This window comes from Panthera onca, chromosome D4 (genome assembly GCF_046562875.1).
Source record: "Panthera onca isolate mPanOnc1 chromosome D4, mPanOnc1 haplotype 2, whole genome shotgun sequence".
Lineage (NCBI taxonomy): Eukaryota > Metazoa > Chordata > Mammalia > Carnivora > Felidae > Panthera > Panthera onca.
In genome coordinates, this window is record NC_138351.1 from 42,993,254 (window position 1) to 43,009,477 (window position 16,224).

General features: G+C 35.3%; 1 protein-coding gene across 2 annotated transcripts in view; it reads left to right on the forward strand.

Annotated features, from left to right (window-relative positions):
* The window catches only part of CNTLN (centlein), a 311,202-nt gene that overhangs the window by 212,226 nt on the left and 82,752 nt on the right, over positions 1-16,224 (forward strand). Inside the window, exons 16-18 of one of the 2 annotated variants that reach the window (XM_078436769.2) lie at positions 3,212-3,392; positions 7,350-7,443; positions 7,524-7,747. In XM_078436769.2, the coding sequence (XP_078292895.2) occupies positions 3,212-3,392; positions 7,350-7,443; positions 7,524-7,747 (499 nt within the window). The remainder of the gene's footprint in view (positions 1-3,211; positions 3,393-7,349; positions 7,444-7,523; positions 7,748-16,224) is intronic. The other variant, XM_078436771.2, reaches the window with a different exon arrangement.

Below are 16,224 nucleotides of genomic sequence, written 5' to 3' on the forward strand. Positions count from 1 at the left end.
GATGGTCACATATTTTGGGAGATCAATCATACAATATCTCTTAAAACATAAGATTGTCATTTAAGTTGCTTAGCAGTGAACTTGATTTTACATTGTGAGGATTAAGTGTTATATTTCCTGCCTGACAGAACACTCTCAGGAATCACTCAGCTGCAAATAATACTCAAACAATTAGAAATCCCACAGTGGACCTTCAGGACTTTAGAACATTCTATTTCTTTTAGCTTTTCATAGTCTGAAATATAAGAAATTTACTTGAATGCTGAGAAAAGCAGAACTTTGTCCTTAATATATGAATATAAAATACTTTATTATATAATTATGACCTTGTTAGTATTTATATATTTATGACTATTTATCTTTCATAGTTGAGCAGTATTACAAAAACATGCTATCAAATGACAAAAATAATACAGTTTAGAAATGAGTGTGAAGTCCTTCATTCAAGTGAAAACAATCCATGGAATGAAGGAGTACACTGCCTAGCAATCTATGGTGCACTCTTCCTAAGGGTTTTGGGCAAGAAGGAGTTTTATAGAAGAAGCAATGCAGAAACAGGGCATAGTTGGCTGGGAGGTTAGGGATTGATTGGTTGGCTGGGAGGTTAGGGATTGATTGATTGATTGATTGATTGATTTTTATATGACCAGTATGTCCTGGTCTGTAGAGTAAAGTAAGTTAGCTAAAGCTGTGTTGGAGGGTTGTGATTGGTGTGTATCAGGTTTCCTCGACAGTGAGGAGTTCTGTATAGACGTTGTTTTGTGTGACCTGTCACGCATTTCTGCCCAGATCTGCACATACACAATCATGGGGGGCTTTGTTGGCTTTCCATATCTGGCCTCAGGATTGGAACTGGCCCTTCTGTTTCTGATGCCAGGAGGGATTAACTTGCCTCTCCTCCTTGAGCCAGACCATGCTGGCCCCCTGGAATGGATCAGGGAGGGAAGAGGACTATGCAGACACCCAGCCTCCTAAGATTGTGAGATATGATAAGAGAAACAGAGAAAAACCAGCTCGCTCTGGACTGCACTTAGGCAAACTTAATGACTAATCATAAATCACACATGGGTAGTATATATATTGCCCTGGCTGGAATAGCTAGTTGGAAGTCTTACCTGAGGGGAGGACGCTGGCCCAGGACCCTCAATTACCCAAGACCCTCAACTGAGCCTCCAACCTGGCAGTTCATTGCAGGGCTTCCCTAGCCAGAAAGTTGGATATTGTGAGTACATGATTTGATGTATTAAGCCTTCTTTGTTCTTCTCTATACTTCTCTCCCTCTTTATGTTTACTATAGTTGCTTAATTCCTTATATTTCCTTTCCCTTATAATTAATAAAGCTTTCTTCCATGAAACAAAAAGTTCAGCTATTGCAAATTACTATTATTCAGAACAGGTGTTTACTATAAATGCAGCTCACTTAGTTCAGATTTCTGATAGAGGCCAGGCCACTGGCACAGCCTGCATTTTGTGGGTCCTGATACACAAATAACTTATCAATGCCCAATTCAGTGATGGGTGATTTTCAGGAAGAGTTGTTCATACCTTGAAAAACAGAATTTCAACAAACCATGTTTATCAAACTTGTGGATAACATGACATGAGAAAGGGGTAAAAAGTACTTTACAAAATAGAATAAAAATCCCCAAAGATAGCAATAGACTGGGAAGATAGAGTTACACAGAAGACTACAGGGTCCATTACTTAGCTGGAAAAGCCAGTTGCTCAACTATACAATGGGGAAAATATGGGACTTTGCAATAGTATACATAAAAATATTTTAGGAAGTTTTAATTAAATCTTGTTTGAGTCTACAGTACAATGTACATTCCAGAAAGCTTGCATAATTTTAGTCTGCATCTACCAGAAATTGTACTAAGTAATTCACATAGTATCCTTGGAATATGAAATTGAATTCTGGACATAATGCTCCATCAAGATAAGGTGGAGTGACCAGGGTGAAAAAACATCTCAAAAGCACACATAATAAGAATGTTTGAATAAGCTAGGGATGTTTTTTTTACGAGATGTTTCAAGCATCAAATGACCATATCCAAATATTTAAGAGATCATCCATGTGGAAAAGGAATTAGACTTATTTGAATGTTCTACTCAACCTCAGCACTTTCAATCAATCTTCCTTCTCATTAATACAAACTATTAACATAATTTTACTTATTTTCTTGTTATCTGAACCCACCCCTTTAGGATGAAAGCTGCATAAGGGCAGAGATATCTGTCTCCTTTATTCCTTGTACTTTATCCTTTGTGCTTAGAAGAGTGCCTGGCACATAATTGGTGCTTAGCAATGAATGATGAATGGACATTTTACTGAATGATGAGTGGACATAAGAGATGGAACTGAGATCAGTGGGTGAAAGCCTCGGAGATTCAAAACTTGTCTCAGACTCAGGGAAAACTTTCCTGTGAGAAACGTTAAAGCTTTCTGCCCTGGCCCAGAAAGTAGTAAGTGCTCCAATCCTGGCAGCATTAAAACATGTGCTTCCCAAGTTAGCGCTTAGTGGAAATACTACAGAAGTGGCACTACCAGGCATTTGGTACTAGATATTCTAATTTGTTGATGAGATTTTACAATTTTGTAAAACACTTCCTTTTGGCATTTCTTTTCATTTAGATGGCAAGTAAATAAGACGTTGAATTGTTTTTCAATAGGCATACTCTTTTTCTTTGCTAGATACACTTTTCAAATATGGTATACCTAAGGGAATTGTAATAAAGAGGATATTTGGTTGTGAAAAAAATCAGGATCACTGATGCAATATAACATTTATCAGGTGAAGAAACATGGTCCAGAGACAGTAAGTAACTGAAAGGGCCATATAGTCAGAACTCTAGTCCCAGGCCAGTGCTTGCTTAAGGCTGTTCATTCTACTGCAGTAGTAGGTCTCTGTGTGAGTGGTGTTCAAATTCAGTCACCAATGTGGATGTCCCATCAGGTTAATTAAAGAAGTCCTACTTATTTATTCGTCTTAGTAAGTTTGAGGTCATGTACAGAATTAACAGAAATCACAGACTGTAAAACATGTTTAGACTAATTTTTTTCTTAATTTAGAGGACCAGTAAATGTTCAAATTAAACTTCTAGCTTTAAGTGCAATATGTGCTAGAACAGTATTTGATCTTGAACTTAAAATAGGTACATTTAACAACTCTTCTTCTTGCGTTTCATATTCCCCACTTTTTCCCAAAAGCAGTGATCCCGAAGCGCAGACCTCTCAAAATTTAGGAACAATTATTGTAGAAACATCCCAGAAAATAAGTGCTATAGAAGATGGAAGAGACCAGAAACAAAGTGACCAAACAGAAGGTAGCCAAACGCAAGGAAAAGATATGGTACGAATATATTCAAACACAGATGGCAAGACCCCAAAGGTATATGACACAGTGTTCCTTGATTATAAGCTATGTTTTTAATTTTATCTTATGTTTCATAACTTATTTTTGTTGCTAATAATTTAATTTGCATCCTTAAAAAATTTTTTTTCTGTGAAGTATATGGTGAAAATACTCAACTTTTTAATAATTTCTTAAGAAGACTAGTTAGGAATCACAAGACTCAAGGAACAATATGATTGGTGAGTTTTATGAGTTTTAATTCTGCCTCATATATCCCAGCCTGCATGCTGAATAAACCTGCCACCTGGAAACACTTTCATCAAATGATGAAAGGCCCCAATAAAACCCTGTTCTCTCTTGTTAAAGGACCAAGAAAGGGGCAGCCAAGCAAGATAGAAAATTTTTACACAGTAATCACCCTACTCTACCCAAATACCACAGAAAAAATTGCAAACCTACCTCTACTCACATTGATAAAGACCTAGTGGGGAACCTAGGCTTTTACTCTCACCTGGCTCTAAGGAGTCACCCCCAACTTCTCCTCCACCCATCAGGGTGGTGTTAGAGAAGACAAAATGAGGAGCCAATGGTAATGACTCCCTGCCATCTTGTCATCAGAGGCCATATAAGGAGCTAGACATCTGAGTTCATCCATCAGTGAAAAGATGACCCTCTCCCTTCCTTGGGGCAGAGATGGGGACTGTCACACCTCCTGTATCTATAAAGCCTCTCACTCCCCACTCCCCACTTTGTCATTGGACTCTAAGTGAGGAGCAGAAACAAGTCCATGCTCCGTCTCCCAGGCAGGATGGCATCAACCTTTGGGGAATTTGAACTTTCACCTCCACCAAGCAGTAATGAGGTGCTCCTCCCAACCTCTTTGGTGGGGACTTCCCATTCCCAGTTGGCAGTAATGAGGTGGTGCTCCCTTGCTCCACCAATGTGCTATAAGAGGAGGCCTGCTAGAAGAAATAAATAAGATCCAGAGTCTTAAAATAAAATAGGCAAAATGTCCAGGATACAATGGAAAATTACTCATTATAGCAAGAAATCAGAAAAACCTCAACTTGAATGAAAAGACAATCAACAGAAGCCAGTAACAGGATGACACAGATGTTGGAACTACATGACAAGCATTTTAAAGAAGACATTATAAAAATGCTTCAACAAACTGTCACAAACAGACTTGAAACAAATGAAAAAATAGAACATCTCAAGAATGCAATGGAAAGTCTCAGCAAAGAAATAGAAGATATAAAAAAAGAACCAAATGAAATTTTAATAAGAAATAAGTATTTTGTGAAGATTGTGACATCAATTCCTACCACTCAGTGTCAAGACTGATTACAACAAACGCCCACCATGAGAGGAAGAAAGGTTTATTTTTTACATAATGGAATACAGAATCTAGAATGAATTCACAAGTATAAACAACTGATTTTTGACAGAGAGGCAAAAGCAATTCAATAGAGGAAGGATGGTCTTTTCAATAAATAATGCTGGAGTAATTAATTGGATATCCCTAGACAAGAAAATGAACCTATATCTGAACCTCACATCTTGTGCAAAAATTAGCTTGCAATGGATCACAGATATAAGTGTATAACATTAAATCATAAAAATTTAAGAGGGAAACATAAGGAAAAATATTCAGAACTTTGGGCTTGCTGAATAATTTTTAGAGATGATATCAAAAGCATGATCCCTAAAAGAAATTATCAATAAGTTAGACATCATTAAAATTAAGAAATTTTGCTCCATGAAAGGACCTCTTTAGAGGATATAAAGACATGCTATAGACTGGAAGGAAGTATTACAAACCATATATGTGACAAATGACTCATACTTCTTATATATAAAGATTTTGTTGGGAAACAACAGAATGCTGGCAAGGATGCAGAGAAACTAGATCTCACATATAATAATATAAAGTGGTACCCCACTCTGAGAAACAACTGGCAGTTTCTGTAAAAGAAAAAAAAAGAACAAATCATACACATCATACAACCCCAACTATTTCTCTCTTGGACACTTATCCCAGAGAAATGAAAATCTGCGTTTACCCCCAAAATCCTATATATGAATGGTCATAACAACTTTATTTCTAATACCTGAAAAACTAACAACAACCAAAATTTTCTTCCATAGTTGAATGGTAAATTGTGATACATCCATTCCATGTAATACTACTCAGCAAAAAAAAAAAAAAAAAAAGATGCAAATTATTGATACATACTATATCCTAGGTTTGCTTCTTCAAATTTCTCATCTTGAGTTCCTTGAGTTTCCTTTAACATTTTTCCATATTAAAAAGACACTTTAAGTGTGCTGATTTCAAAGTTTAAAATTTTTAAAATTTTTTCTGAAATTTTAGTAAGTAATAATACTAGAAATGGTTCTTTTTAATTTAGATCCAGTTAACTTGATATCAGGTCTGGTGACGAATACTGGTAATTTGGTAGTTCTGTCTGGGACATTTTTATAGTGTCATGACTGGCTCTTAAGGCCTAATATACCAATGAAACATTTAAAAAAATATATATCTGATATACTGGTTCTAAAAAAGTTCAAATGAGGCATTTCAAAAACAAACATTTTGAGAATGAAACAAGTTCAAAGGAAAAGTAATTGGTTTAAAGGAAAACCCTATCTTAGATAAAATATTTGGCTCATTGCCAAAGTAACGCTGGATAAAATTTATTTTTTTCTACCATTTTTATTATAATTATTTTTTCTGGAATTGGGATCTCTGAAAAAAAAAATCCTTTTTTAAAAGAATTTTCTAGATTGGTAATGTACCTGTTTCCCAGCCAATAAATTCTTAGATATGACCACATATTTTAGTAGTATGATTTATAATACTTTAGAAACATGTTCCTATTTAAATTTTTGCTTTGGAGAAGCGTTTTTAAATTTTTTTAATCTGCTGGCATCTCTAATTACAAATCTGAAATTCCTGGGGCAATGATAAGAAAAAAAATTTTTTTAATTTGTGTTTCAAAATATCAAAACACTATCTTATGTTTCTGGTATAGTAAAGGTAAAAAGCAGACTCAATATAATATGAATAGTGTAATTCCATTTCATTCTCCAGAATAACCTAGATGAAAATATCCTAAAATTTTGACCATGGTTATTTCCAGGCAATAGGCTTTCTGGTCACTTATTTTCTTTTCCTGCATTTATGGATATTTTTTTCCCCAGAGAACACATATCATTTTGGATAATGGTATATAGAGCTTTACATATACACATACAATGAAAAATACTAAAAATATATAAAGCATTAGATGGTTTCTAGGAGTCCTAATATTCAATAAATCCTTGTGTAAATGGGCTATAAAACTCTATCCATATCCCAGAATGGAATGCTGACTGTGACAAGTAAATTAATTTTTTTCTTTTACCTTTGACTCCCTTTCCTCATTTCTCTTACCCTCTCCCCTGCCTCCAATCCTTTTTAAAATTGGTGAAATATTTTGGAACAAAAGTCATGTCTTCATTTTAGAATGTCCTGAGGAAAACATACAATTTAAAGGAAAGTTACTTTATTACCATCAGCATTTGTCAGCTTTATTTGTCAGAAGGGATTAATCAGTCTCCATGCAACAGATAACAGTATTTGACAAAAGGACCTAGGTTCCCAGAGAATAAGATATTAAATTATTCTTATTTTATTTTTGTTGTTTTTACTGTATTTACTCCTGGATTTTAAAACTGTCCACAGGTTAAATTCCTACTAATTCAGGGTTGATTGTATTTGTATCTTCTGCCTGCTAGTTGATAAGTCAACTTTAATGCACATTTATGTTCATTTATAAGTTCTTGGTATCAATTATAGAATTTGTTTAGATTTTTTTGAGTTTGCATAAATAAATATATATATATTTTAATAAATATATTTTTAGGTAAAGAAATATTATTTACTATGTTCATTCACTTGAAGTTGTTATTGAGTAATAATGTAATTTTTATTAAAACTTTCAAATTTAGGATTATTTTCATTCCAAGAATGCCAGAAAGCCAACTTTTCAAAAGAAGAATGGTAATATACAAAAGAGTTCTCATACAACAGTTCCTACCAGAGGTAAGAATGTATATGAAATTAACAATGTCTTTTTAATTTAATGTATTTTTAAAAATATTATGAACATTCTTTTTGTATAGTTAACAGAGAAAAGTGGAAAAATATAACTTCCCAGAAGTCAAGTAGCAATATTATTTTATTACGAGAACGTATTGTATCTTTACAACAACAAAACAGCATACTTCATAATGCCAAAAAAACAGCGGAATTGTCTGTAAAAGAATATAAAGAAATAAATGAAAAACTCCTTCAGCAGCAACAAGTATCTGATCAACGATATCAGACAAGCAGACAGACAATAAAGGTAAAGGAACCTTAAAAATCAATTATAATAGACTATATTATCAAGGTGGATATTTTGTTTTACATGTGTTGTTCCTGTTCATTGTTGTGTTATAACATTTTAAGGACAGGCTTCATTAATGCATTTATCTCACTTAATTTGCCCATGTCTAAAACTTAGAATTTATCATTATAAATCAAATTATTAAATAGTAATTGCCTCAGTTCCTCTTTACAAATACTAGCATAAAATGTGAAGAATTTAACATAAATATCTATTTTAATGTGTTCTTATAATTTACCTATGCTTTTTGAATTGAGTTTTCTGCAATAATTTGTAGACACATTATAACTTACTGCTGGTTATCATAATTTAATCTTAAAGCACATGGAAAGGAAAAGATTGTTCCTGAAGTCTCCGTTCTTAAAGGTATTTGCTTGTATAAAAAATGTTTTGTTGAAAATTTGTCAGAATTCATCAATGTAGAAAGTAATTTTTATTTTTATTTATTTATTTTTAACGTTTATTTATTTTTGAGACAGAGAGAGACAGAGCATGAACGGGGGAGGGTCAGAGAGAGGGAGACACAGAATCTGAAACAGGCTCCAGGCTCTGAGCTGTCAGCACAGAGCCCTACGTGGGGCTCGAACTCACGGACCGTGAGATCATGACCTGAGCCAAAGTCGGCTGCTTAACCGACTGAGCCACCCAGGCGCCCCTAGAAAGTAATTTTTAAATCACTGTCATACATAATTTTAAGTTATGCTTAAATTTTCTACTTCTAATATCTAGTGTTTTGATTCAAGCAATACTTAGTAAATGTTTTAATTATAAAGGATTACTATTATAGTAGTTATACTAATAAGAACTGTCTCTGGCTTCATTCCCAAAGTAGCCTAATAAACCAGATCTGACCCATGTTCCAAACTTACATGGAGAGTTACTTTCTACCATCTGGATTTTAAAAATTTATTAAGACTTATTTTCTGGCCTAACAAATAGTAGATATGGCAGAATATTCCATGTGCACTTGAAAACAATGTGTATTCTGCTGTTGTTGGATTGAGTGTTCTCTATATATCTATTGAGTCTAGTTGGTTAATAATGATGTTCAACTCTTCGATATTCTTGCTGATTTTCTGTCTAGGTCTGTCAGTTATGGAGAGTGAAGTATTTAAGTCACCCACTATTAATTTTTTTTGTAATAACTTTAATGACATATAATTCACATACCATAAAATTCTCTTATTTAATTCAGTGGTTGTTACAATATAGACAAAATTGTGCAACTATTACCAAAATCAATTTTAGAACATTTTCCTAACTTCATAAAGGTACCCTGTACCTTTTATCTATCATCCTTCTCCCATCTCTGCTAGCTCTCTGCAACTACTAACCTACACTCTGTCTATATAGTTGTATGGGCAGAAAAAATTTTCCTTCTTCCCTTCTAGGTTCTTTGGCTTGTCTAAAAATTAAATTGTCATAAAACAGATTAATAGAAGAAAAAAAATTAACTTCATGTATATGCAAGCCCCATAAAAAAATGAGACCCAAAAGGCAGCTAGATAATTGAAGTTTATATAACATCCTGAGCTAAGGAAAGGGGTGGAGGTGTGGGATACAAAGGGAGGGAGGACTTTCACAGGAAATCTAGAGGAGATGTTTGGAAAACAAAGGTTGTTCTGTTATGTAAATAAATTTCTTAGGTAAAAAAGTATTTCTGATAATATTTCTCTTCCTGGTAAGACTTGCTTTCCAGTGTAAATTTAGGCAATTGAAAGGAATGGATAAAGAGTTTTTCTTGAATCTGCTGGGTTTTGGTTGCCTTTAGCTCAAAACAATCCTTATGCCAAAGAGACATAACTTGGGGTGGCAGAATCTGCTTCCCTTCAAGATTTGCCTATCCAGACATTTCATACAGATGGAATCTTAGAATATGTGGCTTTTGGTGTCTGGCATCTTTCGCTTCTCATAATGTTTTAAACATTCATCCACGTTGTAACATGTATTACTATTAGCATAAAGGTTTTGATGATTATTCCTCCATAAAAGAAATTTAAAAACAAGCAAACATTATTGGGAATCAGCATCTTCATAGCACTTTGTGCAGAACCTAATCTTCTAAGTAAGGATCCATGTAATAATTCTAAGACACTTGATGGATCAAGGGAGCCACAAATTTTCTGATGAAGTTTTGGGGTGATGGTGGGGTGGTCTGGAGCCAGCAAGCAAGCAAGAATTCTTGAAGACATCTTTGATGCAAAAAGGTGATTTTACTAAAGCATGGGGACAGGACCCATGGGCAGGAAGAACTGCATGGGGTTGTGACAGTAACTCATTATATACCCTCAGGTTGGGAGGGGGTCAAGGATAGGGTAAGTCTCTAAGGAATTTTGGGAGCAAGGTTTCCAGGACCTTCAGGGGCTAGCTGTTGCTAGGAAAATGCCATTTATTACCATTTAATAAAACCTCAGTCATGAGACCCTTTAGATGCATATCTGGGGGCCATATGCTTGGAGTATGATTGTCAGCATATATCTTGGGGGAGTTGAGATAATGGAAGTTGACTTACAAGGTCCTTGAGGTTGGGATAATGTTAAGCTAAGGTTCTCTTTTGTCCCTGGCAAACTGTCATCATCGAGGCAGCTGAGCTCCTGGAGGACGGTCACTCTGCCCCGTTCAAGGCCTTGTCAATGGGCTGTAGGCAGTAAGGGAATTTAATTTTTAATTTGCCTTAGTTTCCCATATCACCATGGCAAGTACTTAAACCCCTTTCCTTTGTTCTTGGGCAGCCAGGAGTGTCCAAGGAATATCACTCAGATCCCACCTGGGGTGGCGGGGTGGGGAGGAGGTGCTAGCTTGTGCTTTACCCCTCAGCCTGCCTCATGCTCCCTCATCATTTTCTAAGCCATATGTTCCTTGGAGATCAAATAAAAGCATATTACATGAAAACTACAAAGCATTTTTTGAGACTTTCTATGTACATTGAGGAACGCTTATAATGCCTCTAGGAAATTCTGGAAATTAACCAAAGACTTGCAACAGTCTAGGGAGTGTTCTTCAAGAAAAACAGCTGAATCTAAATAAGAACAGGACACTGTGTGGCATTTTAATTTGCTTTGGTCCCATTCCCTGCTATCCTAGCTCAGCAGTATCCTGGGAATAAAGATGGTTCATGTCCCCCATGCAGCCTGGCAACTACCAGAAGAAATGGAATGGAACTAGAGCCCCTGCAAAGCCTGATTCCCAAATAGTTGTCATCATTTGACCTGTCTGATGCTTTCCTGGAAGACCCCAGTTGAAAAGCTGACTCTGATCCCAGTCATTGTGAGCAGCCTTCTTAGCAGGTTTGGTGGGTATGGGATTGTCAAAACAATTACAGGCAAGTGTTTTAACTTCAAGCTGCCTGAGGTGATAGATTCCAGTTAAGGTCAAACAGTATATTAACCAAATAGCTTAAAAGGAAAACTGGGAAATGAGATGTCCATAAAAGTTTCAAAAGGCTATGACATCTTCCTGGGAATCTGGAGGACACATACATTCATAGAGCTTTGTGAATACTCAGGTAAGAAATGAGAAAGCCTAAGTACTTGCCTCTGTCTTACATAAGGCTTTGTACAAGAAGATAGTAAATATTAAGGCAGTATTGTTCATAGCAGCATTACTAATAATAAGCAAAAGGTAGATATAACCTAAATGTCCATTAGTTGTTGAAAGTATAAATTGTGGTATATACATACAATGGAATATTATTAAACCATAAAAAATAATGAGTATTGATATGTGTTACAACATGGGTGCAACTTAAAAACATATTTAGTGAAAGAAGCAAGTTAGAAAAGACCACATATTTTGTGATTCCATATATATGAAATACCCAGAATAGGTAAATCTATAGAGACAGAAAGTAGATTCATGTTTGCTTTGGGCTGGGGGTAAAGAAGAATATGGTAGCAATTGCTGAAGTATGTGGGTTTCTTCTTAAAGTGATGAAAATGTTCTAAAATCGACTATGATAGTGGTTGAACGTATCTGTGAATATATACTGGAAAACCATTGAATTTTACACTTTAAATGGGTGAATAATGTGGTATGTGAATTATATATCAGTAAAACTCTTTTTAATGTTAGTTTTAAATGGGAAAATATACCAACAAATAGTAGTATCTGCATGGCTTTTACTGAACAATACATTCATGGTTGACAGAATAATATAATAAAAATCATTCTCCATTCAAATTAATAAAACCTACTACCAACATAACAATTATTTATGTAATAAATAATGGTAAAGTGTAATAGCTATATAACATTTTAATCATTTTTTATGTTTATTTATTTATTTTGAGGGACACAGAGAGCACATGTACAAGCTGGGGAGGAGCAGAGAGAGAGAAGGAGAGAGAATCCTAAGCAGTCTCCAAAGCCTGGCAGAGGGCTCAATCTCATGAACCATGAGATCATGACCTGAGTTGAAATCAAGGGTTAGATGCTTAACTGACTGAGCCACCCAGGCACCCCTAACACTTTTAGATGTATAGAACCTACTGTTAGACAAAGCACTTAACTTCAATTATTATTAAATTCAACAAAGTAAAATATAGTTAAAGTTAATTTTCCTAAAATTAACTTCTAATTAAAACTTGTGTTTTCTTTTTTCTAACATATTCCATTGTGTATTGCAAAAGTAAGCATCAAGGAATAGACTGTTAAAGCTAATAATATTGACAGACTATCTTTTCCAGTTTAAATGCTCAGTTCTTTGACCTAAGAGCCTTACTCATAATTCAGCTGAAACATGTGACAAATGAGTCTCAAGTCCTAAGAATAACAAGGTGTAAATGTTAACCTCTTTTGTTCTAGTAACATTACTTAATTGTATCATAACTGTGGAAACTCCTTGATAGCCACATACGTGTCATCATGTGGATTTAAACAGCATTGTTTCATAGAAGCAAACTACCAGAACCATATTATAAAAAAAGATGCAGCTTTACCTGTAAAAACACCTTTTAGAATATCTTTTAAATGTTTTGTAGTAGGTGTTAAATAATTATATATAAGATACCAGCTGGCAGATATCAAATGTAAATGTTTGTGGTATTTTACATACTAGAAAATTTATTTTATGGTAAGCTTTCCCCTGAAATAATATGTGTTTCAAGAAAGTATAATACTCCATGTCATTCATTTAAATATGAATAGATGAATTATTTTATTAATTTCCTTTCTGTATTTGTTTAAATAACAACATGGATTTCAAGAGGCTTATTATCACTGTGGATTGCATTGTGTTCTCCCAAAATTCATGTGTTGAATCCCTAACCCCCAATGTTATGGTATTTGGGGATGGGCTTTTGTGAGGTAATTACGTTTAGATGAGGTCATGAGGGAAGGGCCCTCATGGTGGGTTTAGTGCCCTTATAGGAAGAGAAAGAGAGCTCTCACTAGAACCTGATCATGCTGACATTCTGATCTCATACTTCCAGCCTCCAGAACTGTAAGATATTAAATGTCTGTTTTTTAAGCTACCCAGTCTATGGGGTTTCGGTTGTTGTTATTATAGCAACCCAAGAATAGTAATGCATATTTTGGTGCTAGCTTTGGGTGCTATTGTAACGAATATCTAAAAATGTGGAAGCAGCTCTGGAACTATGTAATGAGTACATGCTGGAAGCGTTTTGAGGTTCATACTAGAAATATGGACATTAAGGATATTCTGGAGAGGTTTCAAATGAAAATGAGGAACATGCTTTTGGAAACTGGAGGGGAGGCAATCCTTGGTGTCAGAGAACTTGCCTGAACTGTGTTCTAGTGTTTTGTGGAAGGTAGAATTTGAGAACAATGAAATTGTATGTTCTTTTATTAAAACTTTATTTTAGAGGGAGTAGCTTTAGGTCAGAGCAAAATTGAAAAGAAGGTACTGAGATTTCCCATATACTCCATGGCCCCCCACATGCATAGACTCCCTCATTATCACTATCCCCACCAGAAAGGTACATTTATTACAATTGTTGAACCTACTTTGATACATCCTAATTACCCTAAGTATACAGTTTACAGTTCACTCTTGGTATTGTTTGGGTTTGGACAAATGTATAATGATATATCTCTGTTCATATATTCATTTTCACTGCCCTAAAATTCCTCTATGTTTCACCTGTTGATCCTCTGCTGGCCACCCCCACCTTGCCTCAATCCCTGGCAACCACAAGTCTTTTTACTCTCACCATAGCTTTGCCTTTATAGAATGTCATATAGTTGGAATCATACAATATAAAGGGTTTTCAGATTGGCTTCTTTCTTTTAATAATATACACCTAAATATCCTCCCTGTTTTTTCATGACTTGATAGCTCATTTCTATTTAGCATTGAATAATATTCCATTGTCTGGATGTGCCAGTTTATGTATCCACTCAGCTTCTGAAGGACATCTTGATTGCTTCCATGTTTTGGCAATTATGAATAAAGCCACCATAAACATCCCTATAGAGGTTCTTATGTGCATATAAGCTTTCAGTGACTTTGGGCAAATACCAAGAAGCATGGTTGCTGGATCATATGTTAAGAATATGTTTAGTTTTTGTTGTTTTTGTGTTTTTTTTAAGTTTATTTATTTATTTGGAGAGATAAGGAGAGCACATGCCAGCAGAGGAGGGGCAGAGAGAGAAGGAGAGAGAGAATCCCCAGCTGTCAGCACAGAGCCTGACGTGGGGCTTGAACTCACAAATGATGAGATCATGACCTGAGCCGAAAGCAAGAGTCAAAAGATTAACTGACTGAGCCACCCAGGCCCCCCAAATATGTTTGGTTTTGTAAGAAACTGCCAGACTGTCTTCCAAAGTACTTTACCATATTGATTCCCACCAGCAATGAATGAGACCCCCATTGCTTCACATTCTCACCAGCATTTGTTGACAGTGTTGTGGATTTTGATCATTCTAAAAGTGTGTAGGGGTATTTCATTGTTGTCTTAATTTGCATTTCCCTGATGACATATTATGTGAACCATCTTTTTCTATGCTTATATGCCATCTGTTTGTCTTCTTTGGTAAGGTGTCTGGGTCTCTTGCCCACTTTTTAATTCAGTTGTTTGTTTTCTTACTGCTGAGTTTTAGGAATTCTTTGTATATTTTGGAAAACAGTCCTTTTTCAGATGTGTCTTTTGTAAATATTTCTTCCAGTCTGTAGCAGTATGGGCCTTCTCATTCTCTCGACATTTTCTTTTGTAGAACAGAAGTTTTGAATCCTAATGAAGTCTAGCTTATCAGTTATTTTTTTCATGGATTATGCTTTTGGTGTTGTATCTAAAAAGTGATCTCCACACTCAAGATCACTTAGAGGTTCTCCTATTTTATCTTCTACGAATTTTTTAGCTTTGCATTTTACACCTGTGTCTGTGATCCATTTTGAATTAGTTTTTGTGAGGGTATAAGGTCTGTGTCTAGATTCTTTTTTTTTTTTTTTCTCCTATAGATATCCAAGTGTTCTAGCACAATTTGTTGGAAAGCCTGTCTTATTTCCATTGGATTGCTTTTTTATCAAAGATCAATTGACTCTATTTATGTAGATCTACTTCTGGCTATGTGTTCTATTCCACTGGCCTATTTATCTATTCTTTTACCACCACATGGCTTGATTACTGTACCTTTATAGTAAATCTTGAAATCAGGTAGTGTTAAGTCTTCTGACCTTGTTCTTCTCCTTCAATACTGTATTGACCAATCTGGGTCTTTGCTTTTTCATATAAACTTTAGAATTTACTCATCTCTCCTTTTTTTAATTTTTTAAGTAGCCTCCATGCCCAACATGGAGCCCAACTCATGAACCTGAGATCAAGAGTTGGACACTTAAGGGGTGCCTGGGTGGCTCAGTCAGTTGGGCGTCCGACTTCAGCTCAGGTCATGATCTCACGGTCCATGGGTTCGAGCCCTGCATCGGGCTCTGTGGTGACAGCTCAGAGCCTGGAGCCTGTTTCGGATTCTGTGTCTCCCTCTTTCTCTGACCCTCCCCTGTTCATGCTCTGTCTCAAAAATAAATAAATGTTAAAAAATTTTTTTTTTTAAATAAAGAGTTGGACTCTTAATTGACTGAGCCACTCAAGGACCCTCTTCATATAAACTTTTGAGTCAGTTTGTCAATATACATGCTGGGATTTTGATTGGGATTGCAATGAATCCAAAGGAACATCTTGACAATACTGTATCTTCCACTCCATGACTATGGAACATCTCCATTTATTTCTTCCTTGATTTCTTTTATCAAACTATTTTATATTTTCTCGTACAGACATTATACATATTTCGTTAGATATATATCAAGGTATTTACTTTTTAGGTATGCTAATGTAAATGGTGTTTCACTTTTTTAAATGTTTATTTTTTGAGAGAGAGAGAGACTGAGCAGGAACAGGGAAGGACAGGTGTTTCGCTTTTAAATTTCACCTGTTCACTGCTGGTATGTTGGAAAGGGATTGACTTTAATATATTAACCT